Consider the following 25,745-nt stretch of genomic DNA (forward strand, 5'->3'; position numbering starts at 1 on the left):
GCTATCCACAGGATAAAATTACGTTGTATAAAGAAAAGATAGCAGGTTGAAATCATTATCCAATCGATAACTACCACTATGCCAAGATTGTGAACGCGATTGTACCTATTTTTTAAATATTGTTTATGTGCTTTGTAGATCTGCTTTATTGCATTATGCATTAGTCAATTCCAAGAGTTACCATCCCCCCGGGAATTTGATTTTTTTCGTTTTAATAGTTCAATTTCCCCCCTGCCGGGGAAAGGCAAGAAGGCAAATACTCAGCCCCCAGGCAAGCTGCCAATGGCAAATGCCCCGCTCCGGGACCAATTAATTTTAAATTACGAAAATTAGGAACACTTTTTAATAATTTATTAAACAAGATATATGAGAGATCCTATAAAAAATAATTGTAGTAAAAGAAATTCGTTCCTGAGTTCCTTTCCCTTGCTCCGCTTTTCTCTTGTTGCTTTTGCTTTTCCAGCACCTCTTTTCCTGTTCACAGAAATTTGCGTCAAGTGCTGAAGCCACAATTTAACATCTTTGGTTGACAGCAAACATTTCTTGGCAAGCATGCTTATGTCAGTATCCTCTACACATCCACCACTGTGATTCTTGTGAAAGTCTGCCAGTATTTCAGACGGCGGCCGGCTCCTTATAGCTTTGCCAACTGCATATAAATTTAGCAGCTTTGACACATCGGTGACATAATGCCCATAGCAAACTCCCGTGCATGTTTCGCAATCCTCCACTCGCCAAGGTCTCTTTACATCAGCAACTGGGTAAGGAAAAAAACCATACGATGGTCCGTCTGGATACCAGGAGATGGGAATCGGTACTTAATGTCCCGATTAATAGAAATCAATAGTCGCGACTCGCGTACACAAATGGTATGAAATCCCCGGGGTATTATTGCCGGAGTAAATACCCGGCTCCCCAGGGTCTCTTTTACGAGCAAACTCCCGACCCCCGAGAAAGGTCTCCAGGGCAAATGCCCAGGGGGATCCCGGGTGGGGGGTGGTTACTCATTATTCTGTTTTATCGTCGACATTTGAATTAATTTTCACGCTGAATTATAAGTGAAGACGTATAAAAATGGCCTATCGTTCTCATAATAACGAAAGTGGATATGATGAATCGAGATTTAAGAATGCTGTTGATGAAAATTTTCACTGTTCAATTTGCCTTAACATCGCTAAAGATGCCAGAATGTGTCAACACAATCAACACATCTTTTGCTGTTCTTGTATCGAAGAACATCTACGAGTCAATGCACAAAGATGTCCTCAATGTCAAGATAATTTGACTGTAGCTACACTTCTTCCAGCGCGTGTTATAAATAATATGATTTCAATGTTAAAGATCAACTGCCATTACGCTAGTCGTGGTTGTCCTGAATTTATAAACGTTGAAGATCTTGAAAGACATGTTGAAAGTTGTGGTTTTGCTCCAGTGTTGTGTTCTAATGAACGTTGTGACAAGGAGATAAACAAACGAGACAAGATTAAATGAGTTATGTGAATACAGAAAGCTTCCTTCTCACGACTTCGAAGAGATTAGAGAAATGTTTTAAAAAAGTTTTGATCATGTTGAAAAAGTGAAAATGCAGAAGGTTAAAATAAATGAAAAAATGTATCAAGATAGAAATGAAATAAATAAAAAAAATTAATGTATCTGGTCAGTCTACAAAAGAAATAATGGAATTAAAGAAAGAAATGATGGAATCAAGGAAAGAAATAAAAGATGTTCAACAAACTCTTTTTACAGTGACCCAGGAATTAAAAGATGTTCAAAAAAACTTTCTACAGTGACCAAAGAAATGAAAGAAATGAAAGCCTTGATGTTTCAAATGTTGGAAAAGATGACTATAAATGAGCAACATGTTCAAACATCAACATCACCAGTTGAAATGTTGATGAACTCAAGACGTTCAACAAAATCATTCTACAGTGACCAAAGAAATGAAAGAATCAAGGAAAGAAATAAAACATGTTCAACAAAATCTTTCGACAGTGACCAGAGAAATGACGGAATCAAGGAAAGAAATGAAAGATGTTCAACAAAATCTTTCTACAGTGACCAAAGAAATGATGGAATCAAGGATAGAAATAAAAGATGTTCAACAAAATCTTTCTACAGTGACCAAAGAAATGATGGAATCAAGGATAGAAATAAAAGATGTTCAACAAAATCTTTCTACAGTGACCAAAGAAATGACGGAATCAAGGAAAGAAATGAAAGATGTTCAACAAAATCTTTCTACAGTGACCAAAGCAATGATGGAATCAAGGAAAGAAATGAAAGATGTTCAACAAAATCTTTCTACAGTGACCAAAGAAATGATGGAATCAAGGATAGAAATAAAAGATGTTCAACAAAATCTTTCTACAGTGACCAAAGAAATGACGGAATCAAGGAAAGAAATGAAAGATGTTCAACAAAATCTTTCTACAGTGACCAAAGCAATGATGGAATCAAGGAAAGAAATGAAAGATGTTCAACAAAATCTTTCTACAGTGACCAAAGAAATGATGGAATCAAGGATAGAAATAAAAGATGTTCAACAAAATCTTTCTACAGTGACCAAAGAAATGACGGAATCAAGGAAAGAAATGAAAGATGTTCAACAAAATCTTTCTACAGTGACCAAAGCAATGATGGAATCAAGGAAAGAAATAAAACATGTTCAACAAAATCTTTCTACAGTGACCAAAGAAATGACGGAATCAAGGAAAGAAATGAAAGATGTTCAACAAAATCTTTCTACAGTGACCAAAGAAATGGAACAAATGAAAGCCACGATGTTTCAAATGCTGGAAAAATTGAACATAAATGAACAACATGTTCAAACATTGACATCATCAATTGAAATTGTGATGAACTCAGTAAAATGTGATATTTTGATTGCTGGAGGTTACCAAAACAGGAGTGTTGAAATATTTTCATGGAAGGAGGAGAAATGGTTTAACATTGCATCAATGGAAAATGAACACAAGTATGCTTCATCATTTATTTATAATGATAATTTATTTGTTTTTGGAGGTAACGAATGCAAGTCAATTGAGACATTGAATCTTAATAAGTTTCCTTTGGCATGGAAGACATTTCCCGCAATGCTTCCTTATCAAACTGTTGTTTATAAACAACAAATCTTTCACATTGGAGGATATGATTATGATAAACATACAACATTGGATCAAATTAGTGAAATAAAGATTAGAGGTAAAACATCTTATGTTTTGAAAAAGTTGTGTCATATGCCTGAACCCTAGAGTTGTGACTATGGAGCTGAAGTTGTTGATGATAAAGTTCTTATTTATGGAGGATATGGAAAAGATTGAGAAGTTTTCTCTTCAGTTTTGCAGTTTGATCCAAGGACTTTTACATTTAAGGAATTGCCTCCATTACCTCATCCATTGTGTGGAATGGCAACTGTTCGATGGAGAGATCAAGTTGTTCTTCTTGGAGGCTACGATCATAGCAAAATATCAAACAGTGTTATCATGTATGACACTAAGACATGTAAGATTACAGTCTTACCATCCATGTTAGAAAAGAGATTTAAGTGTTGTGCAGTTATAACTGGTGATACAATTGTTGTCATGGGAGGTCTGAATGATAATCGTGAATATCTTAAAACGGTGGAGTGTTTTAGAATGGGTAGCAGTTATTCATGGATATATCTTCCTTCAATGAATGAACCACGATATGCTGCCATTGCTGAAGTTTTACCTTCTGGAGAGAAGTATTTATAAGCAAGAAAATGTTCTTTAAATAATCAGAACATCATAACTCAGTAAAACTTGTTTATATTAAGTTAAACAAAAAATGCTTAAAATTAAATATGGAAACCTCCAATATCCATATAACCTTTCATTACTACCACAAACTTCTGATGAAATAAATGACTTTAATATTTTACTTTTGACTGAGGAAAAAGAAAATTTATAGCTATAGTTTCTTTACAAAAACTTCAAACTGCAGTGTGTGGATTTGTCTTGTGGTTTTGTAAAGGCTTTGTTCATCAAAATCAAAATCACTGCCAAGTTTACATAGCATATTTTTTAAAACAATTTTCATTTCCCTAACATGAGGTGTGACAAATAAATGATTTGATGAAAACTTAAAAAAGGTAATAAAAATGTCTATCGTCTTCAAAGCGCAAAAATCTTTATATCCTAAAGTTGCCAACAAATTAGATCCATACATGACAACGACATTTGGCTGATCTCTTTACTATATTATATTAACATCAAAAGTAGTTATAACGCATGCGCATGAGAAATGCCAATCACACAACCTGTTCACATTACATAAGAGCTTGAGTTATCAGATATATTTACTGATATGTTACTTTAACTGTTACTTTAAGTTCTGCTTAAGAATTTCATCCAGTGACGTCACTGGGTGTGTTTGAGAATGAAAAAATCTGTGCGAAAATCTGTCACAAGGTTTTTTCAATGGAAATATAATTTATGTATGCAGCAAAATATTTGTTTCATAAATATTTTAAGACCTACTTCCAAATCACCTTTGGGATTATCCATTCAGTAGTAAATCCAACACTTTATTAGTAAATACAGCACTTGCTCATTATAGATTTCCAAAATACTGAAGGTTACTTTACTTGTTCATTATAGATTTCCTACATACTGAAGGTTACTTTACTTGTTCATTATAGATTTCCTACATACTGAAGATTACTTTACTTGTTCATTATAGATTTCCAACATACTGAAGGTTACTTTACTTGTTCATTGTACATTTCCAACATACTGAAGGTTACTTTACTTGTTTATTATAGATTTCCAACATACTGAAGGTTACTTTACTTGTTCATTATAGATTTCCTACATACTGAAGGTTACTTTACTTGTTCATTATAGTTTTCCAACATACTGAAGATTGGTTTATAACGCTGTAAAAAAACACTAACATAAAGACATGGATATTTTAAATGTTTCTTTTTTAGTTATTGAACGAAACTTTAAAATGACACCTACTAAATCGTACAACAAGTACCGTGGTCAGAAAAACGCCAAGCATTTTGTTTTGAGTCACGTTTCGATCACGTTGAATTAATGCTTCAGTAGATTTAGTCATGTTTTTAACAAACTTTAGTCATGTTTTCAGCACGTTTTACTGAAATTTTTTGTCGAGAGTTACCAATCAGGAAACGACTTGGGTACGATGGAATGAAAATTTTATTTCTTCATACATATTGTGTTTTTTCTTTCTCCCGATTTTGTAATACTTTTGAGTTTTGAACAATTCATCACAAGTGATTGGTTTAATATCTCTTAAATATTAATATTAAACGATTCACTAAAATGAATATAACATGGCAAATAATTTATTACTTATACCTACGGTTGGTATCGAGGAGAAACAAACTGAAAAAAGTAAAAATAGGTACGTACGCGTACACGAGGGTAGAATGAAGTAGTTGGGTCATGAATGAACATTGTCCAAATAATATTAAATATTCAATATTATTTACATTAAACTTATGCGAGATTTAAAGTAAGTGATTTGTACTTTGTGTTCAAGCAATGACCCAATAACTGTCCAACACTTTCTAATTTGCTTGAAACATTGCTTTGATTTTATGTCACGAACGTTTTGCTATATCTTCGACTACTTTTCTCTCGAAACTGTTTTCCGACATGTATGAAATGTCGTTCTCTTAATCAATAAATAAATGCGCTAGCAAGATCTTTATGGGATCAAAGTGAGATCTAGGAAAGATCATAAAGAATTTTTGTGATATTTTGGCAAGTTCTTGCATGGCATTAAGAAGATCGTGGGAAGATCGTGAAAATATTTTGTACGATCATCCATTATATGGCAATTTTTGCCTGGTCTAAGATAGACTGATCTTGGAAAGCCAGATCATGAAAATATCTTGTAAGGTCATGGCAAGGTCATGAAAATATCTTGTAAGGTCATGGCAAGGTCATGAAAATATCTTGTAAGATCATCGCAAGGTCATGTAAATATCTTGTAAGATCACGGCAAAGTCATGAAAATATCTTGTAAGGTCATGGCAAGGTCATGCAAAAAATCTTACAAATTATGCAAGATCTATCAAGTTTTTGCTTGATCTTAGAAGGATCTTGGTAGGATCTTGGAAAGATAATGAAAAATTCTTGGAACAATAAAAATTAATAAACAATATGTCAGCTAAGTCAAAACCACTGAACTATAATCAATGGTGAAAAGAGACAAGTAAAAAAATATGCATAAAATCGTGTGTAATCTTAAAAGAACGACATTTGTTTTCCATGACGCTACGCAACACTAGATGTTGGTGACCTCAAGGTTACCTCATTGTTCTTATTCACCACACGGCAATGCCTGACATTGTGTATACATAGTTTGTCTTCGTCCATAGAACATGAGTTGTCTAACAACGATATAGCTTGACATGAATCCAAAGTTAATGCCGTTCTTCATCTTTGCAATGATGGTATCATGGTTACAAAGTATAGGTCAAAGTAAATTATGTAGTGCGCGCTCGATGCAATAGACTGTAAAAAAGTTTCAACTTTCTACACAACCATCAATAGCTGCACTACCAGATCACCCTAAATTATAGACGCTTACATTGTTATACGTCTTTTCGTTACCAGCTCACCCCCATAAAATTTTTTACAAGCACCTCGTAAAAAATATAAAATCCGTCTATAAGATAGATACTAAAGTAGACAAAAACGTCGACATATAGGTAGTAATATCGTTGATCCTTTTGGTAACATTTTGCCCTATTTGTATCCTGCTGACAGAGGTGAAACTAGAACGTTAATTGGGGGGGGGGTATATATTATATATTCAGCTCTGCCCTGCTGATTTCTTTTGTTTGCGATGTTAGTTTCAAAAGAAGTCAGCAGGGCAGAGCTGAATACATGAATATTTACCACCCCAATTAACAGTCTAGTTTCGCCCCTGCCTTCTGAAATCCTTTTCGTAACCCTTTTTGATCCGTTTGTAACCTATCTTCTCCTATTTGTAACGTATGGTCTTTTTAGTGACCTTTTGTGGTCCTTTTTGTAACATTGATAGATAGATAGATAGAGAAAAGTATAGGCATTTTTGTAACCTTAATAGGGAAATTTCGTAACGAAAGCAGGCATTTTCGTAAAATAGTCGGGCATTTTCGTAACATTTGAGGCATTTTGTAACGTTTGTCGGGCATTTGTGTAACGATCGTAGTGCACTTTCATAACCAAACCACGCATTTCTGTACCATCAGCGGCCATTTGTGTAACCATCATACAGCACTTTTGTAACCACAGCACGCATTTCTTTACCGTCAGCGGGCATTTGTGTAACGATCATACAGCACTTTTGTAACCACAGCACGCATTTCTTTACCGTCAGCGGGCATTTGTGTAACGATCATACAGCATTTTTGTAACCACAGCACGCATTTCTTTACCGTCAGCGGGCATTTGTATAACCATCATACAGCACTTTGTAACCACAGCACGCATTTCTTTACCGTCAGCGGGCATTTGTGTAACGATCATACAGCACTTTTGTAACCAAAGCACGCATTTCTTTACCGTCAGCGGGCATTTGTATAACGATCATAGAGCACTTTTGTAACCACAGCACGCATTTCTTTACCGTCAGCGGGCATTTGTGTAACGATCATACAGCACTTTTGTAACTACAGCACGCATTTCTTTACCGTCAGCGGAAATTTGTGTAACCATCATACAGCACTTTGTAACCAGCACGCATTTCTTTACCGTCAGCGGGCATTTGTGTAACGATCATACAGCACTTTTGTAACCACAGCACGCATTTCTTTACCGTCAGCGGGCATTTGTGTAACGATCATACAGCATTTTTGTAACCACAGCACTCATTTCTTTACCGTCAGCGGGCATTTGTATAACGATCATAGAGCACTTTTGTAACCACAGCACGCATTTCTTTACCGTCAGCGGGCATTTGTGTAACGATCATAGAGCACTTTTAACCACAGCACGCATTTCTTTACCGTCAGCGGGCATTTGTATAACGATCATAGAGCATTTTTAACCACAGCACGCATTTCTTTACCGTCAGCGGGCATTTGTGTAACGATCATACAGCACTTTTGTAACTACAGCGCATTTCTTTACCGTCAGCGGAAATTGTGTAACATCATACAGCACTTTTAATACAGCACGCATTTCTTTACCGTCAGCGGGCATTTGTGTAACGATCATAGCACTTTTGTAACCACAGCACGCATTTCTTTACCGTCAGCGGGCATTTGTGTAACGATCATACAGCACTTTTGTAACCACAGCACGCATTTCTTTACCGTCAGCGGGCATTTTGTATAACGATCATGAGCACTTTTGTAACCACAGCACGCATTTCTTCCGTCAGCGGGCATTTGTGTAACGATCATACAGCATTTCTCCTTGATGGTTGTATTTTGTCAAATGAGTGATTGCGCTGTGATATTTTACGGAAAAGCTACGAGCGGTCTTAATTTCTTCATGGTCGTTCGTAAAATGCATTTAGAATTTTCACCATTCCTCTCAAGATACAAAGGAAAATGTGCTACGTCACATGTCTGGCGCATATCTTTATTTCTTTTATAAATTTATAATTGCGGAAAACAAACAATTCAATTTCTCATCTAAAATGTATTGATGATTGATTTGCAAAATTCCCTATGTCAGATTTTATTGACTTTGCACAATGATAAGTTTGCACAGGTTGATGCACGCATATCAGTAGACCAATCAGAGATCAGCTCACGCATTTCATTGTTTTCATTTTATAAATACTATATTACTGATAAATCTGGTCACAAGCAATTTATTTTTGCCGAGTCATCATATGTGCATCTATATTGAACAAGTCAATTGGTCGAGGTAAGTGTCTGTTTAATGTATATTGATATTAGTTCAAAGTTAATACATCGCTAATATGCTGCAATTTTTTCTTATAAAAATTTTTCTCGCGGGGGTAAAGTTCATGTTTTTGTCATTAACTTATTTTATTATTTTTTGGATCGTCACGCGAATGTAAAAATTGAGTAATAACAGCTAGACATCATATTTCCATCTTTTGCACGTCTTTTTGTGATTGAATTTGTTTGTAGCAACAAATAAAATCAAAATTTGTTAATGTTTATTCACAGCCATAAAAAAATGTTAGTATTTGTGACTCCATTCTATGTTATATGAATAGTTCAAATTGAGGATAGAATTACAAATGACCGCCAAAATTACATCTGCCTCGTTATAGTAGGAAAAATTATCCATTAACGCATAATCTGCAAATTTTTTCATTATTATAGCAAAGTTGATTTTATCCAAGTGAAAAATTTCTTATTGTGGTCTTCGGTAAAAAAATTCAATTAGTACTTATTCCTTTTTTTAACGTTAGACTTGCATGTACAATAATTTTATATGATGGACTGTAGTTTATTGCATGAAAGAGCTGTTAGCATGAACATAGTAAATAATTAAAAATTAGGAGAGTTATTACAAAGGTATATGCCTGATGTTAAAACAAAAGTGAAGTTATGTTACTTGTTCAGGGTTCAGATTTCCTATATATCATTAGTTGTGTGCCACCCACTTTAACAACTTAAAATGCTAGATTATGATCTTAAGTCTCTATTATTCATCTCTCTTTTTTTAACAACAACAAAATGATATGTTTAAGATACGTCGTGCTTCTGCTGGCTTTTTTACATTGCTCGCACACCTTCCCTCACGTAATAATACAAGATTTCGAAAAACCAGGTAGATAATTAACTTTTTTGCACTACAGGGAGAGCAATTAAGATTGTAATCAAATTTTAAGATAGAGCCGGTTATTTCTGCCTGTTCTTCAGTCAAGCTGGTTGATGCCCTCGACCGAAAAAGATTCCAATGTATGAACGTTTTATGCCGTCGTACCAATTGCTAATTTTTACTCGGATTTTTGCTCATAACTTTTTCACGTAAGTTATTCTAATATTGTAAGTTTATTTTATCTTGAAATTGTAACACGAACTTCTAACTAACTTTGTAATCATAAATCCACGAGACTTAGATATAGAGTGTTTTCATCTTTGATGTAAGTACAACTTTTGAACGCTGCCTTTCCCTGTAATTTTGAAGCCGCTTCTCCTCAGTCCTTCCACACAATAAAAACACAAATTTATTTCATGTAACGTTTATAGAGATACTGAAAAACTTCTTTTTAGATAAATACACCATATTTAAAATCAGCAACTTAGTCTAAATATTCTTTATTATGTAATGACTCATACTTTGGAAATCATGAAAGAAAGGCCAGCTTCTTTGAAAAAAACGCACAACCTTCGCGGGCTTTAATTATAACTTTGATTATTTCAATCTTCACAACAGTTCCTCAAGTGCATCACGAATGAAGCCAAAATTTGGGATGTAATGTGAATAATTTATGTTAATTTCATGCCCTGTTAAGCATTGGATTAACTCAACGTCACATGACGGCACCACCAACCATGGCCGTTTTGACGTCACATGCAAACTCTGTATAAATTGTTGACTATATTGCATTTGTCATGCAAAATCACATGCACTACACACTGGTGAAACTTGCATGGAATTTACTTTCAAAGTATTAGCTCTATTACGTTTGTTACTGCGAAAAAGCTCACGTACAGTTAGTGGTTTGCAGAGTATTATGATTTGTTGATTTAACAATTGATGACGATTGCTCTGTGCGTACCTGCCACAATTGAATTATACGGTCACTTACAAAACATTTCTGTTTACTGATTCTTAATGAAAAGCATAATACAACTAATTTTAATGATTTTTAAAAATGCCAAACTGACTTTTAGTGAATTTTTACGATTTTTCCAATGCATATAAAACATCACCTCCAATTTTTGGGTGGAATATAGGTCATCTACCCTGTCACAATCATATCAACTTTCAAAAAGACTTAGATAGTTTTCTTTATATATACAAAATCAAGAGAGTGGTCTAAATCTGAATGATTTCAGTAATATCTTTCTTTTTTAGGCAAAGCATTAACGGCTTGCCACTGTCCAAATGGTAGTAAAGGAGTTGAACGCTTTTATCACTGCTTTCCTCATGAGACGTTTTGTGGATATGTGTACAAACTACATGATGGTGTTTGCTGCATCTGAGAACGACTGTGTGATAAAAAATTAGCATATTAAAACTAAAAAAAATAGTTATGTTATTTGCTCTTGTTATTTGATGTAATATTAAATTATTTGAAATGTAAATTTTTTTGACTTTGCTGATATCTCACGCGTGGGCCTTACAAAATACATTAAGAGCAGTAAGACAGCCAAAAAAGAATGTTGCTAGGACATAATTTCTTGATTTAACAAGATCAAATTTCGGTAAATGCTCTTGTGTGTATTTTTGCATGTTGTGAGAGGAAGTGTGAAATCACTTGACGTTGGTATTTGTATCGACACTTCTGAATTAAGTTAACATTTAGTTTTTTGCTTGAAGTTGATTTGAAAAGTTGTTGATGGATTTGTGTCAATTAGATATTGTGTAGTTTTTCCTTGATTCTGGTGGGAAAATGACTGTACGATTCTCCAATGCGTCAGGAATTACGTCGAAAACATTGGCGAGAACGCTCAAGAAGGGGCAAGGTATGCTTCCGGAAGTTACCGGAGCTCTTACTCGTATAAATTAGTTTCCATTCTCAATTTACTTACAACCTCGATAATGTTACAGGGTTGATTTCTCCAAATGTAAATTTAATTTGAAAGTTTATAAAGGTCTCCAAAGATCAGTTTTGAAAATAATAAGTTTGCATGGTAAAATACGGCACAACTTAAAAATCCTTAAACGGGATTGGATCGAATTTTTCAAGGCTCATACGAACACGTGGACAACCAATACATGGTAAATTAAACAGGATTTCTCCTTGATCGTTGTATTTTGTCAAATGAATGATTGCGCTGTGATATTTTACGGAGAAAGCTACGAACGTTCTTAACAGTTTCTTCGTAGTCGTTTGTAAATGCATTTAAATTTTTCACCATCCTTCTAAGAGATAAAGGAAAATGTGCTACGTCATGTGTCTGGCACACAAAAATTAACATTTTCTTTGTTTTTTTTAACAAGTGCCACACTCAGTAAACGTTGATATGCCAAAGTATTAAAAGAAACATGAAATACTACAATGAATAATCATTATCATTATGCAAATAACCTTATGGACTTTGTGATACTGAAGACCGACTGGGAGACTGGGACAACTTGTACTTAATGTTCACATTTCATTGTAAGAGTTTGAGAGCGTAAAAATCGTTGATACAAATGGCGGATTTTTCAAGAAAAGCGTGAACAATTTTTATTCTTATTTTTTCTGTTCATATCCAACCATAGAATAAGGTTTCCCAGCTCCTGTCTGTCTATAAGAAAACAGTGAGCAATTGAAACCTGAAAAAAAGAAAGGAATTAATTATCCGGAAACTGGAAAGAATCGGTGAAAAATTCCTATCTTGAAAATTTTATCCATCTTAAAAATGGTAGAAAATAAAAAATCAAATATGAGGGAACCATCCGTAAAAACGCAACAAAAACGGTATTCATTCCAAAAATATGCTTCAAAAGTGTAGCTTTAATCGTCACACATAATCCTCTTATGACTGAGATCTAAGCTTGTTTGTAATCTGGGACGCTGTAATCTGTGTAATCTGTAACGCTGAGTTTATTATCAAAATCCAGAGCGTATGTAAGACGCCGTAAGTAATGGCACCGCCACTGCAGGTATTGAAATTTTTTAATAAACCTATTTCTGAAGATCTTCTTTTTTATGTACACCATCAGTGACGTAGCCAAAGAGCAATTTTAGTCCTGGGACCAGTTATATCAAAGTCGGGCAAGTTATCCAATGGATAAGTCATATCAAGTGAAAAAATCTTCTATACAGTAGAAAGCTATCAGTAGGATAAAATTACGTTGTATAAAGGAAAGATAGCAGGTTGAATCATTATCAAACGATAACTAACACTATGCCAAACTTGTGTACGCGTTGTACCTATTTCTTTAAATATTGTTTATGTGTTTTGTAGATCTGCTTCATTGCATTATTCTCCTTTATCGTCGACATTTGGATTAATTTTCACGCTGAATTATAAGTGAAGACGTATAAAAATGGCCTATCGTTCTAATAATAATGAAAGTTGATATGATGAATCGAGATTTCAAAATGCTGTTGATGAAAATTTTCGCTGTTCAATTTGTCTCAACGTCGTTAAAGATCCCAGAATGTGTCAGCATAACGAACACATCTTTTGTCGTTCTTGTATTGAAGAACATCTACGAGTTAATGCACAAAGATGTCCTCAATGTCAAGATAATTTGACGGTAGCTACACTTCTTCCAGCGCGTTTTGTAAACAACTTGATTTCAAAGTTTAAGATAAGCTGCGACTACGCTAATCGTGGTTGTCCAGAATTTATCAACGTTGAAGATCTTGAAAGACATGTTGAAAATTGTGGTTTTGCTCCAGTGTTGTGTTCTAATGAACGTTGTGACAGGGAGATAAACAAACGAGACAAGATTAAACATGAAACTGAGTTATGTGAGTACAGAAAGACTGCATCTCACTACTTTGAAGAGATTAAAGAAACGTTTCAACGAAGTTTTGATCATGAGGAGCAAGAGGTGATGGTAACATCGTTTAAACAGCCAAATCGACAACATGCTAAGTGCTAACCAGACCCTATCTCAACAGTCTCTTCGTTTACAATGTCATAAACATCAGTCACATTTTCTTCCTGTTCCTGACGCTGACAATGTTTCTTAAAGTACTCCCTCCGACAATGACCAAATTGTACGTCTTTTACAAGTTTCGTAGAGGCTCCCACGTGTAGCAATGCGCACCTTGTCGAGCAATAGCTTGTCTTGCAATTAATCTGTTCCTCAAAGTTGAACAATGTAGGCGGTTGGTTTGAGGAGTCTTTATCATGTTAACTTGGGAAAAAATTCTCTCGACACAGGCAGATGAGTGAGGCAAAACAAGCAGGTTGCACATAAAATTTCCCAAAAGTTCAAACTTTTTATTGCCGTTACCATCTTTATAGCTCTAATCTCATCCCAAAACTGTGTTGGGGAATTAGTCGTGCCTTTAAGAGAGTCTGTGGCATATAGCAATTGCCTCCAATGATCATCAAGTTCATCCAATTGATCTTCAGACACTAAAGACGGAAAATGGTGTGCTAATACAGCTATCGAGTTTAATGACCGCCTGCTGGATAATGCCTCTGAAGGGTTGACTGCTGATAGCAAAGCTAGAACTCCATCACTTTTGAAAGAAAACCTCTTCTTTATTTGGTCACATAACTCAACGAGAAAGTTACGGCAATCGTTTCTGAAACGTTGTTCTTGGCTACCCAAGGACTGTTGGGTGCACAGGACTGTACATCTTCCTCCAAGATGAATATCGTTGAGAGGCTTGTATAGCTTTACGTCATTTGGGTGTGAAGGTTGTCAAGCTTATTTATAAACACGTGTCACACTTATTTATAAATTCATAATACGAGATAATATTACCTATAAAATATTTAAACAAAATATCCCAAGATTTTACAATATTTCGAAAAAAACTCCCAAGATCCCAAGCTTGAGCAGAAAATCCCAAGATCTTGGGAGAAATCCCAAGGCGTGGCAACACTGCCCACAAATGCTGTTTCGTTCCAGTTTGGCGAGTTATGATTAAACCAATCAGAAATCTATTTGTGTTTGTTTATAATTTTCGTTTTTGACCAATCATGGTTTCGTAAAATCTGACGAGCACACGTGTGACCCCATGATCCTTTAGCAAAATATTCTCCCTAATTATTGCTTTGGCAGTTCTGGCAGTCAGGATATTTTACATAAGAAGTTTCAAATATCGCAAATACAAAAGACAAGCATTTTCTAAAAAATCTCGGCTGGCACGAGCATCCCATCGCAAGACTGCTTCAAAATCGGTTTGCAAAGTTCGCATGTTAAGTATGTAATAACGAAGCTCCGGAGAAGTGTAGCACTCAACCAGAGTTGCCAGATCGTGAACAAAGTTCACAGATTTGTTAACTTTTTGCTCTCTTCATGAACATTTCATGAACATTAAAAGTTTGTGAACTTTCCTAAATATTATGCATTTTTGTATTTTCATCATTTTCATAAAGATTGTATAGATAAATCATAGTTCAATGAAAAGAAAATCTTCCTAGCCCGATAGTTCTTACAAAACAACGACGATTTTAAGATAATCCGATGTTTTCCGAATACTTCCGACAGTTTTCGAAAATATCCGAGGTTTTACGAAAATTTCCGAGTTAATCCGTTAACCTCCGATCTTAAAAATTAGATGTAATATAAACTTTTTGCCATTTTTGTGAACTTTTGACGGCTCAGACCTCTGTCAGCGTCATCCGTCACAGCATCGCTATGGCAAGGCAAATAACATTGATCTCAGTCTGAAAACTTTTTGATATCATGCTTAATCTCATCCAGCAGCGGATCTCGGGGTAGTCAGTCACAGCGAGCCGCAGTGAGCAAAACAAATTAGAGCTGCTTAATTTTAAATTCAGAGTACTTTGAGAAAAGCACTATTGGTTTTGAATTTCTAAAGAATAAAATTTCACCATTAGACTTGTCTCTGAGGGACTTAGAAATGTAAATATATTGCAAAATATGCAGCAGTAATTTCTTTTGACTAACCCTATATCCGCCACTGACCTCAAGCATTAATTATTAATTATATAACAATTGCTTTTATTCATAAATATGTTTGGCGATTGACTGATCATTATAAATTTTTATCACCCCGAAGAAAAATGTCAATTACTTTCATATCATATGATTTACCTCAGTTAGTTACTTTCTACTTTGCCTCCCTTCATCCTGCTCTCCTGGCCCCCAACTTTGCCTCCCCCCCGGCCTAGTGATGCGACTAACGTCAAATTGAGCAGTTTATTCAACAATAGAAATTAGCACTTGAGCTACAGATCAAGCACTTAAATATATTTATGCAGCAATACAATATTATTTACGATATAAAAAGCTTTTATGGCTAGCAAGTAGCATGCACTTGTTAAAAGCCTATGGTATTGGTTAACAAATACCAAACTTTAGCAAAGTGTCCATTATCTTTGAACTAGAAATGAGATGTTTTGTTTTTGAAAGGTGGGTAAAAAGAAAAAACTTCGAGGAGTCTATATTTCCACCAAAAACCAAGTCTAGCCGACAATTTAAAAAAATATAGTAAAAAACAAATTCTGAAGAACCAACCTTGAGATTACAAATTGTGAACAAGATTAAGAATTCAACTGCAGGTGAAAATCAATGTGACCTTTATAGAATGGTTTTGTCACAAGACTTTCTTTTCCCAACACAAAGCCTGTCATGAGGAAAATTTGACATTTAAGAAATGAATGATGTTCACTTCCCCGCTTTCGAGAGCGCTCACAAACTTCTCCGAGCTTTGCATAAGCATGTGCGAAGACGAAAAACATCTTTTATTTCTTTTATCAATTTATAATAATGGAAAACAAACAATTCAATTTCTCATCTAAAATGTTTTGATGATCGATTTGCAAATTCATTTTGTCAGATTTTATTGACTTTGCTCAGTGATAAGTTTGCACAGGCTGATGCACGCATATCTATAGACCAATCAGCTCACGCATTTTATTATTCTATTTTAAATATAGCTATATTACCAATAAATCTTGTCACAAGCAATTTATTTTCGCCGAATCATCATATGTGAATCTATATTGAACAAGTAAATTGAGCGAGGTAAATATCTGTTTAATATGTATTGATATTAGCTCAAAGTTAATACATCGCTAATATATGCTGTAATTTTTTCTTATAAAAATTTTTCTCGCGCGTGTAAAGTTCATGTTTTGTTATTCACTTATTTTATTATTTTTTGGATCGTCACGCGAATGTAAAAATTGAGCAATAACAGCTAGACATCATATTTCCATCTTTTGTGCCTATTTTGTGGTTGAATTTGTTTGTAGTAACAAATTAAATAAAAAATTGTCAATACTTATCCACAGGCATAAAAAATTTTGGACTCTCAAAAATTAGTATTTGTGATTCCTTTCCATGTTGTATACATAGTTCAAATTGTGCAAAGAATTACCGGCATAATTACATCTGTCTCGTTACAGCACAATAAATAGAGATTCATGATTAATGGACTTATATCAGGAAAAAAATTTTCCATTAACGCGTAATCTGCAAATTAATTAGCTATAGTAGCAAAGTTGATTTTATCCAAGTGAAAAATTTCTTATTGTGGTCTTCGATAAAAAAGATTAAAATATTATATGATGGACTGCAGTTTATTGCATGAAACACCAGGGTTAACTATGACCTGATAGCTGTTAGCTTGATAATATTAAATAATTTAAAACGAGGAGCGTTATAAGAAAGGTGCTTGATGTTAAAACAAAAGTGAAGTTATGTTACTCGTTCTGCGTTCAGATTTCATATATATCATTAGTCTTGTACCACCCACTTTAACAACTTAAAATGCTAGATTATGATCTTCAATCTCTATTATTCATCTCTCTTTTTTTAGCAACCACAAAATGATATGCCTAAGATACGTCGTGCTTCTGCTGGCTTTTTTACATTGCTCGCACACCTTCCCTCACGTAATAATACAAGATTTCGAAAAACCAGGTAGATAATTAACTTTTTTGCTTTACAGGGAGAGCAATTAAGAGTGTAATCAAATTGTAAGATAGAGCCGGTTATTTCTGCCTGTTCTTCAGGCAAAATCTTGAAAACTTGTCCATGCCCTCAACCGAAAAAAATCGAATAAATGCACTTTTTATGCTGTCGTATATGATGAGATTCACTAATTTTTGCTGAGATTTTTGCTCATAACTTTTTCACGTAATTTATTCCAATATTGTAAGTTTAATTTATCTTGAAATTGTAAGAGAGTTGTAACCCTGAAGCTCAGTTTTTTTGGCTTTGTAACGACTGAAAAATAAGATTGCAAGTTGTAATGAAATTTGAAAGTTGAAGGTGACAAGGACAATTTCAGCCGTGCGAGGCATTTTTAGAAGATGAATACTTAAATTACAAATTTACAACAAAGTAAGAGCAAAGGTATTCATATCTTCAACATATTCATTGATATTGAAGTTGTTCACATATGAACTGGTTGAAAACTTTGCTTCGCTTAATGACAACAGAGGTACTTTAATTCGCATATTTTGATGATGTACATCTCGTAGAGTTTAATGATACCGTTTTCAACTTACTATTGTTCATCAAATTGTCTTTCTGATTATTTTTCTATGTCGATTTGTTTTGTTTCTTCACTGATATAATAAAGACGTAATTTGAAATTATTATGATATTTGCGATGTGAATAACAAAGTGTTGTTAAATAAGTAAATTTGTAGCAATCTTCCATAAACGTCATTGCAGATGGAATTTTGGTAGCAGTTGTGGGATTCTGTAATATTTTTACATTTTTTAAGAAGTAGCAGCATCATATAATCTCCAGTTGGTTTCAAAACAATGCAGGTCGACTTTGTACCATCTCAGTTTTCTGCAATTATAAAGCCAAGAAGACAAAATTTTTAGGACTAAATATCTTTGCCGGTTGTTCTGTCCCTTTCATAAAAATTTTGCTCGAATCAAAAGTTTGTAGGACGAATAAAAACACAAAACTGTGATTTTGTAAAACAAAAGTATAGTAAAGTGGGACCGATACCCCCTCCCCCCCCCGTAGGTCATAATCAGATGAGCCACTTTCCGGATTCAATTATCTTACTATATTTTATACATGGATGCGTTCTCCAGTGTAATATACATATCAGTGCATCACATGCAAACTCTGTATAAATTGTTGACTATGTTGCACTTGTCATGCAAAATCACATGCATTACACACTGGCGAAACTTGTATGAAAATTACTTTCAAAGTAATAGCTCTATTGTGTTTGTCTGGTTTAAAACACTGTAAAAAAGCTCACGTACAGTTAGCGGTTTGCAGAGTGTTATGATTTGTTGATTTAACAATTGATGGCGATTGCTCTGTGTGTACCTTCAACAATTGAATTATACGGTCACTAAAAACACTTCCGTTTACTGATTCTTAATGAGAATCACAATACAACTAATTTTAATAATTTTAAAAAATGCCTATGTAGTTATAATTTTATAATTATTGACTCTTTAAAGGCTATCTATATGTAAGAATGACATATGAACTTGACTGCAAATTTTGACAAACTGACATTTAGTCAATTTTTACGATTTTTCCAACGCATATAAAACATCCCCTCTTAATTTTTGGTAAGAATGTAAGCCATCCACCATGTCACAATCATATAAGATTTAAAAAGACGTATATAGATTGTTCTCTTTATTTGAATATATACTAATAGAAAGGGTTAAAATCTGAATGATTTCAGTAATATCTTTCTTTTTTAGGCAAAGCATTAAAGGCTTGCCACTGTCCAAATGGTAGAAAAGGAGTTGAACGCTTTTATCACTGCCATCCTCGTGAGAAGCTTTGTGGTTATGTGTACGAACTACATTATGGTGTTTGCTGCATCTGAGAACGATTGTGTGATCTAAATTTAGCATATTAAAACTAAAAAAATAGATATGTTATTTGATCAAGTTATTTGATGGGTTATTCATATAATATTAAATTATTTGAAATGTAAAATTTTTATGATTTTGTCTTAGCTTATATCACGCGTGGAACTTACCAAATACATTAAGAGCAGTAAAAGAGCCTAAAAAGAATGTTGCTAGGATATAATTTGTTAATTTGAAAAGAGCAAGTTTTGGTAAAAGCACTTGTGTACTTTTGCATGATGTGAGAGGAAGTATGAAATAACTTGACATTGGATTTGTATCGACTCTTTTGAATTAAGTTTGTGTCAACAATTTTAAAACAAGCAAGTTAACATTTGTTTTGCATGAAGTTGATTTCAAAAGTTGTCGATAAAGAATTTGTCAGTTATGTTTGGTTTTTTTCTTGATTCTGGTGAGAAAAATTACTTCAAGATTCTCCAATGCATTGGGAATTACATCGAATTCGAAACGCTCAAGAAGGGGCAAGGTATGCTTCCAGAAGTAACCGCAGCTCTTACTCGTAGAAATTAGTTTCCATTCTCAATTTAATTACAACTTCGATAATGTTACAGGGTTGATTTCTCCAAATGTAAATTTAATTTGAACGTTGATGAAGGTCTCCAAAGATCAGTTTTGAAAATAATAAGCTTGAATGTTAAATTACGGCACAACTTAAATATCCTTAAACGAGATTGGATCGACTTTTTCAAGGCTCATACGAACACGTGGACACCTAACACATGGTAAATTAAACAGGATTTCTCCTTGATCGTTGTATTTTGTCAAATGAGTGATTGCGCTGTGATATTTTACGGAGAAAGCTACGAGCGTTCTTAACAATTTCTTCATGGTCGTTCGTAAAATGCATTTAGAATTTTCACCATCCCTCTCAGAGATACAAAGGAAAATGTGCTACGTCACATGTCTGGCGCATATCTTTTATTTCTTTTATAAATTTATAATTGCGGAAAACAAACAATTCAATTTCTCATCTAAAATGTATTGATGATTGATTTGCAAAATTCCCTTTGTCAGATTTTATTGACTTTGCACAATGATAAGTTTGCACAGGTTGATGCACGCATATCAGTAGACCAATCAGAGATCAGCTCACGCATTTCATTGTTTTCATTTTATAAATACTATATTACTGATAAATCTGGTCACAAGCAATTTATTTTTGCCGAGTCATCATATGTGCATCTATATTGAACAAGTCAATTGGTCGAGGTAAGTGTCTGTTTAATATATATTGATATTAGTTCAAAGTTAATACATCGCTAATATGCTGCAATTTTTTCTCATAAAAATTTTTCTTGCGGGGGTAAAGTTCATGTTTTTGTCATTAACTTATTTTATTATTTTTTGGATCGTCACGCGAATGTAAAAATTGAGTAATAACAGCTAGACATCATATTTCCATCTTTTGCACGTCTTTTTGTGATTGAATTTGTTTGTAGCAACAAATAAAATCAAAATTTGTTAATGTTTATTCACAGCCATAAAAAAATGTTAGTATTTGTGACTCCATTCTATGTTATATGAATAGTTCAAATTGAGGATAGAATTACAAATGACCGCCAAAATTACATCTGCCTCGTTATAGCAGGAAAAATTATCCATTAACGCGTAATCTGCAAATTTTTTCATTATTATAGCAAAGTTGATTTTATCCAAGTGAAAAATTTCTTATTGTGATCTTCGGTAAAAAAATTCAATTAGTACTTATTCCTTTTTTTAACGTTAGACTTGCATGTACAATAATTTTATATGATGGACTGTAGTTTATTGCATGAAAGAGCTGTTAGCATGAACATAGTAAATAATTAAAAATTAGGAGAGTTATTACAAAGGTATATGCCTGATGTTAAAACAAAAGTGAAGTTATGTTACTTGTTCAGGGTTCAGATTTCCTATATATCATTAGTCGTGTGCCACCCACTTTAACAACTTAAAATGCTAGATTATGATCTTAAGTCTCTATTATTCATCTCTCTTTTTTTAACAATAACAAAATGATATGTTTAAGATACGTCGTGCTTCTGCTGGCTTTTTTACATTGCTCGCACACCTTCCCTCACGTAATAATACAAAATTTCGAAAAACCAGGTAGATAATTAACTTTTTTGCACTACAGGGAGAGCAATTAAGATTGTAATCAAATTTTAAGATAGAGCCGGTTATTTCTGCCTGTTCTTCAGTCAAGCTGGTTGATGCCCTCGATCGAAAAAGATTCCAATGTATGAACGTTTTATGCCGTCGTATATCAATTGCTAATTTTTACTCGGATTTTTGCTCATAACTTTTTCACGTAAGTTATTCCAATATTGTAAGTTTATTTTATCTTGAAATTGTAACACGAACTTCTAACTAACTTTGTAATCATAAATCCACGAGACTTAGATATAGAGTGTTTTCATCTTTGATGTAAGTACAACTTTTGAACGCTGCCTTTCCCTGTAATTTTGAAGCCGCTTCTCCTCAGTCCTTCCACACAATAAAAACACAAATTCATTTCATGTAACGTTTATAGAGATACTGAAAAACTTCTTTTTAGATAAATACACCATATTTAAAATCAGCAACTTAGTCTAAATATTCTTTATTATGTAATGACTCATACTTTGGAAATCACGAAAGAAAGGCCAGCTTCTTTGAAAAAAACGCACAACCTTCGCGGGCTTTAATTATAACTTTGATTATTTCAATCTTCACAACAGTTCCTCAAGTGCATCACGAATGAAGCCAAAATTTGGGATGTAATGTGAATAATTTATGTTAATTTCATGCCCTGTTAAGCATTGGATTAACTCAACGTCACATGACGGCACCACCAACCATGGCCGTTTTGACGTCACATGCAAACTCTGTATAAATTGTTGACTATATTGTATTTGTCATGTAAAATCACATGCACTACACACTGGTGAAACTTGCATGGAATTTACTTTCAAAGTATTAGCTCTATTACGTTTGTTACTGCGAAAAAGCTCACGTACAGTTAGTGGTTTGCAGAGTATTATGATTTGTTGATTTAACAATTGATGACGATTGCTCTGTGCGTACCTGCCACAATTGAATTATACGGTCACTTACAAAACATTTCTGTTTACTGATTCTTAATGAAAAGCATAATACAACTAATTTTAATGATTTTTAAAAATGCCAAACTGACTTTTAGTGAATTTTTACGATTTTTCCAATGCATATAAAACATCACCTCCAATTTTGGGTGGAATATAGGTCATCTACCCTGTCACAATCATATCAACTTTCAAAAGACTTAGATAGTTTTCTTTATATATACAAAATCAAGAGTGGTTTAAATCTGAATGATTTCAGTAATATCTTTCTTTTTTAGGCAAAGCATTAACGGCTTGCCACTGTCCAAATGGTAGTAAAGGAGTTGAACGCTTTTATCACTGCTTTCCTCATGAGACGTTTTGTGGATATGTGTACAAACTACATGATGGTGTTTGCTGCATCTGAGAACGACTGTGTGATAAAAAATTAGCATATTAAAACTAAAAAAAATAGTTATGTTATTTGCTCTTGTTATTTGATGTAATATTAAATTATTTGAAATGTAAATTTTTTTGACTTTGCTGATATATCACGCGTGGGCCTTACAAAATACATTAAGAGCAGTAAGACAGCCAAAATAGAATGTTGCTAGGACATAATTTCTTGATTTAACAAGATCAAATTTCGGTAAATGCTCTTGTGTGTATTTTTGCATGTTGTGAGAGGAAGTGTGAAATCACTTGACGTTGGTATTTGTATCGACACTTCTGAATTAAGTTAACATTTAGTTTTTTGCATGAAGTTGATTTGAAAAGTTGTTGATGGATTTGTGTCAGTTAGATATTGTGTAGTTTTTCCTTGATTCTGGTGGGAAAATGACTGTACGATTCTCCAATGCGTCAGGAATTACGTCGAAAACATTGGCGAGAACGCTCAAGAAGGGGCAAGGTATGCTTCCGGAAGTTACCGGAGCTCTTACTCGTATAAATTAGTTTCCATTCTCAATTTACTTACAACCTCGATAATGTTACAGGGTTGATTTCTCCAAATGTAAATTTAATTTGAAAGTTTATAAAGGTCTCCAAAGATCAGTTTTGAAAATAACAAGTTTGCTTGGTAAAATACGGCACAAAAAATCCTTAAACGGGATTGGATCGAATTTTCAAGGCTCATACGAACACGTGGACAACCAATACATGGTAAATTAAACAGGATTTCTCCTTGATCGTTGTATTTTGTCAAATGAATGATTGCGCTGTGATATTTTACGGAGAAAGCTACGAACGTTCTTAACAGTTTCTTCGTAGTCGTTTGTAAATGCATTTAAATTTTTCACCATCCTTCTAAGAGACAAAGGAAAATGTGCTACGTCATGTGTCTGGCACACAAAAATTAACATTTTCTTTGTTTTTTTTAACAAGTGCCACACCAGTAAACGTTGATATGCCAAAGTATTAAAAGAAACATGAAATACTTCAATGAATAATCATTATCATTATGCAAATAACCTTATGGACTTTGTGATACTGAAGACCGACTGGGAGACTGGGACAACTTGTACTTAATGTTCACATTTCATTGTAATAATTTGAGAGCGTAAAAATCGTTGATACAAATGGCGGATTTTTCAAGAAAAGCGTGAACAATTTTTATTCTTAAGTTTTCTTTTGATATCCAACCATAGAATAAGGTTTCCCAGCTCCTGTCTGTCTATAAGAAATCAGGGAACAATTGAACACAGCAAAAAGGAAAGGAATGAATTATCCGGAAACTGGAAAGAATCGGTGAAAAATTTCTATCTTGAAAATTTTATCCATCTTAAAAGGGTAGAAAATAAAAAATCATATACGAGGGAACCATCCGTAAAAACACAACAAAAACGGTATTCATTCCAAAAATATGCTTCAAAAGTGTAGCTTTAATCTTCACACATAATCCTCTTATGACTGGGATCTAAGCTTGTTTGTTATCTGGGACGCTGTAATCTGTGTAATCTGTAACGCTGAGTTTATTATCAAAATCCAGAGCGTAAGTAAGGCGCAGTAAGTAATGGCACCGCCACTGCAGGTATTGAATTTTTTTAATAAACCTATTTCTGAAGATCTTCTTTTTTATGTACACCATCAGTGACGTAACCAAATAGCAATTTTAGTCCTGGGACCAGTTGTATCAAAGTCGGACAAGTTATCCAATGGATAAGTCATATCCAGTGAAAAAATCTTCTATACAGCAGATAGCTATCCACAGGATAAAATTACGTTGTATAATGCAAAGATAGCAGGTTGAATCATTATCCAGCGATAACTACCACTATGCCAAGCTTGTGTACGCGATGTACCTATTTTTTAAATATTGTGTATGTGTTTTGTAGATCTGCTTCATTGCATTATTCTCTTTTATCGTCGACATTTGGATTAATTTCACGCTGAATTATAAGTGAAGACGTACAAAAATGGCCTATTGTTCTAATAATAATGAAAGTGGATATGATGAATCGAGATTTCAAATTCCTGTTGATGAAAATTTTCGCTGTTCAATTTGTCTCAACGTCGTTAAAGATCCCAGAATGTGTCAGCATAACGAACACATCTTTTGTCGTTCTTGTATTGAAGAACATCTACGAGTCAATGCACAAAGATGTCCTCAATGTCAAGATCATTTGACGGTAGCTACACTTCTTCCAGCGCGTTTTGTAAACAACTTGATTTCAAAGTTTAAGATAAGCTGCGACTACGCTAATCGTGGTTGTCCAGAATTTATCAACGTTGAAGATCTTGAAAGACATGTTGAAAATTGTGGTTTTGCTCCAGTGTTGTGTTCTAATGAACGTTGTGACAAGGAGATAAACAAACGAGACAAGATTAAACATGAAACTGAGTTATGTGAATACAGAAAGACTGCATCTCACTACTTTGAAGAGATCAAAGAAATGTTTCAACGAAGTTTTGATCATGAGGAGCAAGAGAAAATGCAGCTGACTGAAATCACTAGAAAAATGGAATCACTGACAAACCAAAACACGAAATTACAGAAAGAAATGATGGAATCGAAAGGAGAAATAAGAAATGTTCAACAAAATCTTTCTACAGTGACCAAAGAAATGATGGAATCCAAAGGAGAAATAAGAAATATTCAACAAAATCTTTCTAC

The 25,745-nt window shown here is 34.0% G+C and overlaps 4 protein-coding genes and 3 long non-coding RNA genes across 12 annotated transcripts; all 7 read left to right on the forward strand.

Annotated features, from left to right (window-relative positions):
• The first annotated feature begins 1,074 nt into the window (after positions 1-1,074).
• Positions 1,075-1,491, forward strand: LOC124436070 (E3 ubiquitin-protein ligase NRDP1-like). The gene has a single exon (XM_046985997.1). It carries the CDS (start codon positions 1,075-1,077, stop codon positions 1,489-1,491), a length of 417 nt encoding a protein of 138 aa, XP_046841953.1.
• Positions 1,492-2,759: 1,268 nt separating this feature from the next.
• Positions 2,760-3,734, forward strand: LOC124436071 (kelch-like protein 12). The gene is made up of 2 exons (XM_046985998.1): positions 2,760-3,201; positions 3,337-3,734. Exons 1-2 carry the CDS (start codon positions 2,760-2,762, stop codon positions 3,732-3,734), a joined length of 840 nt encoding a protein of 279 aa, XP_046841954.1.
• Positions 3,735-8,796: 5,062 nt separating this feature from the next.
• LOC124437470 lies at positions 8,797-11,221 on the forward strand. 4 transcript variants are annotated; one of them, XR_006945709.1, is made up of 5 exons: positions 8,812-8,858; positions 9,287-9,332; positions 9,658-9,737; positions 9,799-9,937; positions 10,992-11,221. It is a non-coding gene; the product is annotated as an uncharacterized LOC124437470 (long non-coding RNA). The 4 variants fall into 4 exon arrangements; XR_006945708.1 differs by lacking the exon at positions 9,287-9,332 and having other exon boundaries at positions 8,797-8,858; XR_006945710.1 differs by lacking the exons at positions 9,287-9,332; positions 9,658-9,737 and having other exon boundaries at positions 8,800-8,858.
• A 2,008-nt stretch (positions 11,222-13,229) lies between these two features.
• Positions 13,230-13,679, forward strand: LOC124436072 (E3 ubiquitin-protein ligase NRDP1-like). The gene has a single exon (XM_046985999.1). The coding sequence runs from the start codon at positions 13,230-13,232 to the stop codon at positions 13,677-13,679; it is 450 nt and encodes a 149-aa protein (XP_046841955.1).
• A 3,007-nt stretch (positions 13,680-16,686) lies between these two features.
• On the forward strand, positions 16,687-19,659 carry LOC124436817. Its single transcript, XR_006945499.1, has 3 exons — positions 16,687-16,748; positions 17,545-17,648; positions 19,419-19,659. It is a non-coding gene; the product is annotated as an uncharacterized LOC124436817 (long non-coding RNA).
• Positions 19,660-20,731: 1,072 nt separating this feature from the next.
• On the forward strand, positions 20,732-23,162 carry LOC124436818. Of its 3 annotated transcripts, none has more exons than XR_006945502.1 (3): positions 20,740-20,801; positions 21,709-21,882; positions 22,933-23,162. It is a non-coding gene; the product is annotated as an uncharacterized LOC124436818 (long non-coding RNA). The 3 variants fall into 3 exon arrangements; XR_006945501.1 differs by having other exon boundaries at positions 21,742-21,882; XR_006945503.1 differs by lacking the exon at positions 21,709-21,882 and having other exon boundaries at positions 20,732-20,801.
• A 1,885-nt stretch (positions 23,163-25,047) lies between these two features.
• On the forward strand, positions 25,048-25,716 carry LOC124436073 (E3 ubiquitin-protein ligase NRDP1-like; the record flags this gene model as incomplete). Its single annotated transcript, XM_046986001.1, has 1 exon — positions 25,048-25,716. A coding segment is annotated over exon 1 (669 nt), but the record flags the coding sequence as incomplete, so codon positions are not given.
• Between the last annotated feature and the right edge of the window lie 29 nt (positions 25,717-25,745).

Source organism: Xenia sp. Carnegie-2017, unplaced genomic scaffold, assembly GCF_021976095.1.
Source record: "Xenia sp. Carnegie-2017 unplaced genomic scaffold, XeniaSp_v1 HiC_scaffold_16, whole genome shotgun sequence".
Classification (NCBI taxonomy): domain Eukaryota; kingdom Metazoa; phylum Cnidaria; class Anthozoa; order Malacalcyonacea; family Xeniidae; genus Xenia; species Xenia sp. Carnegie-2017.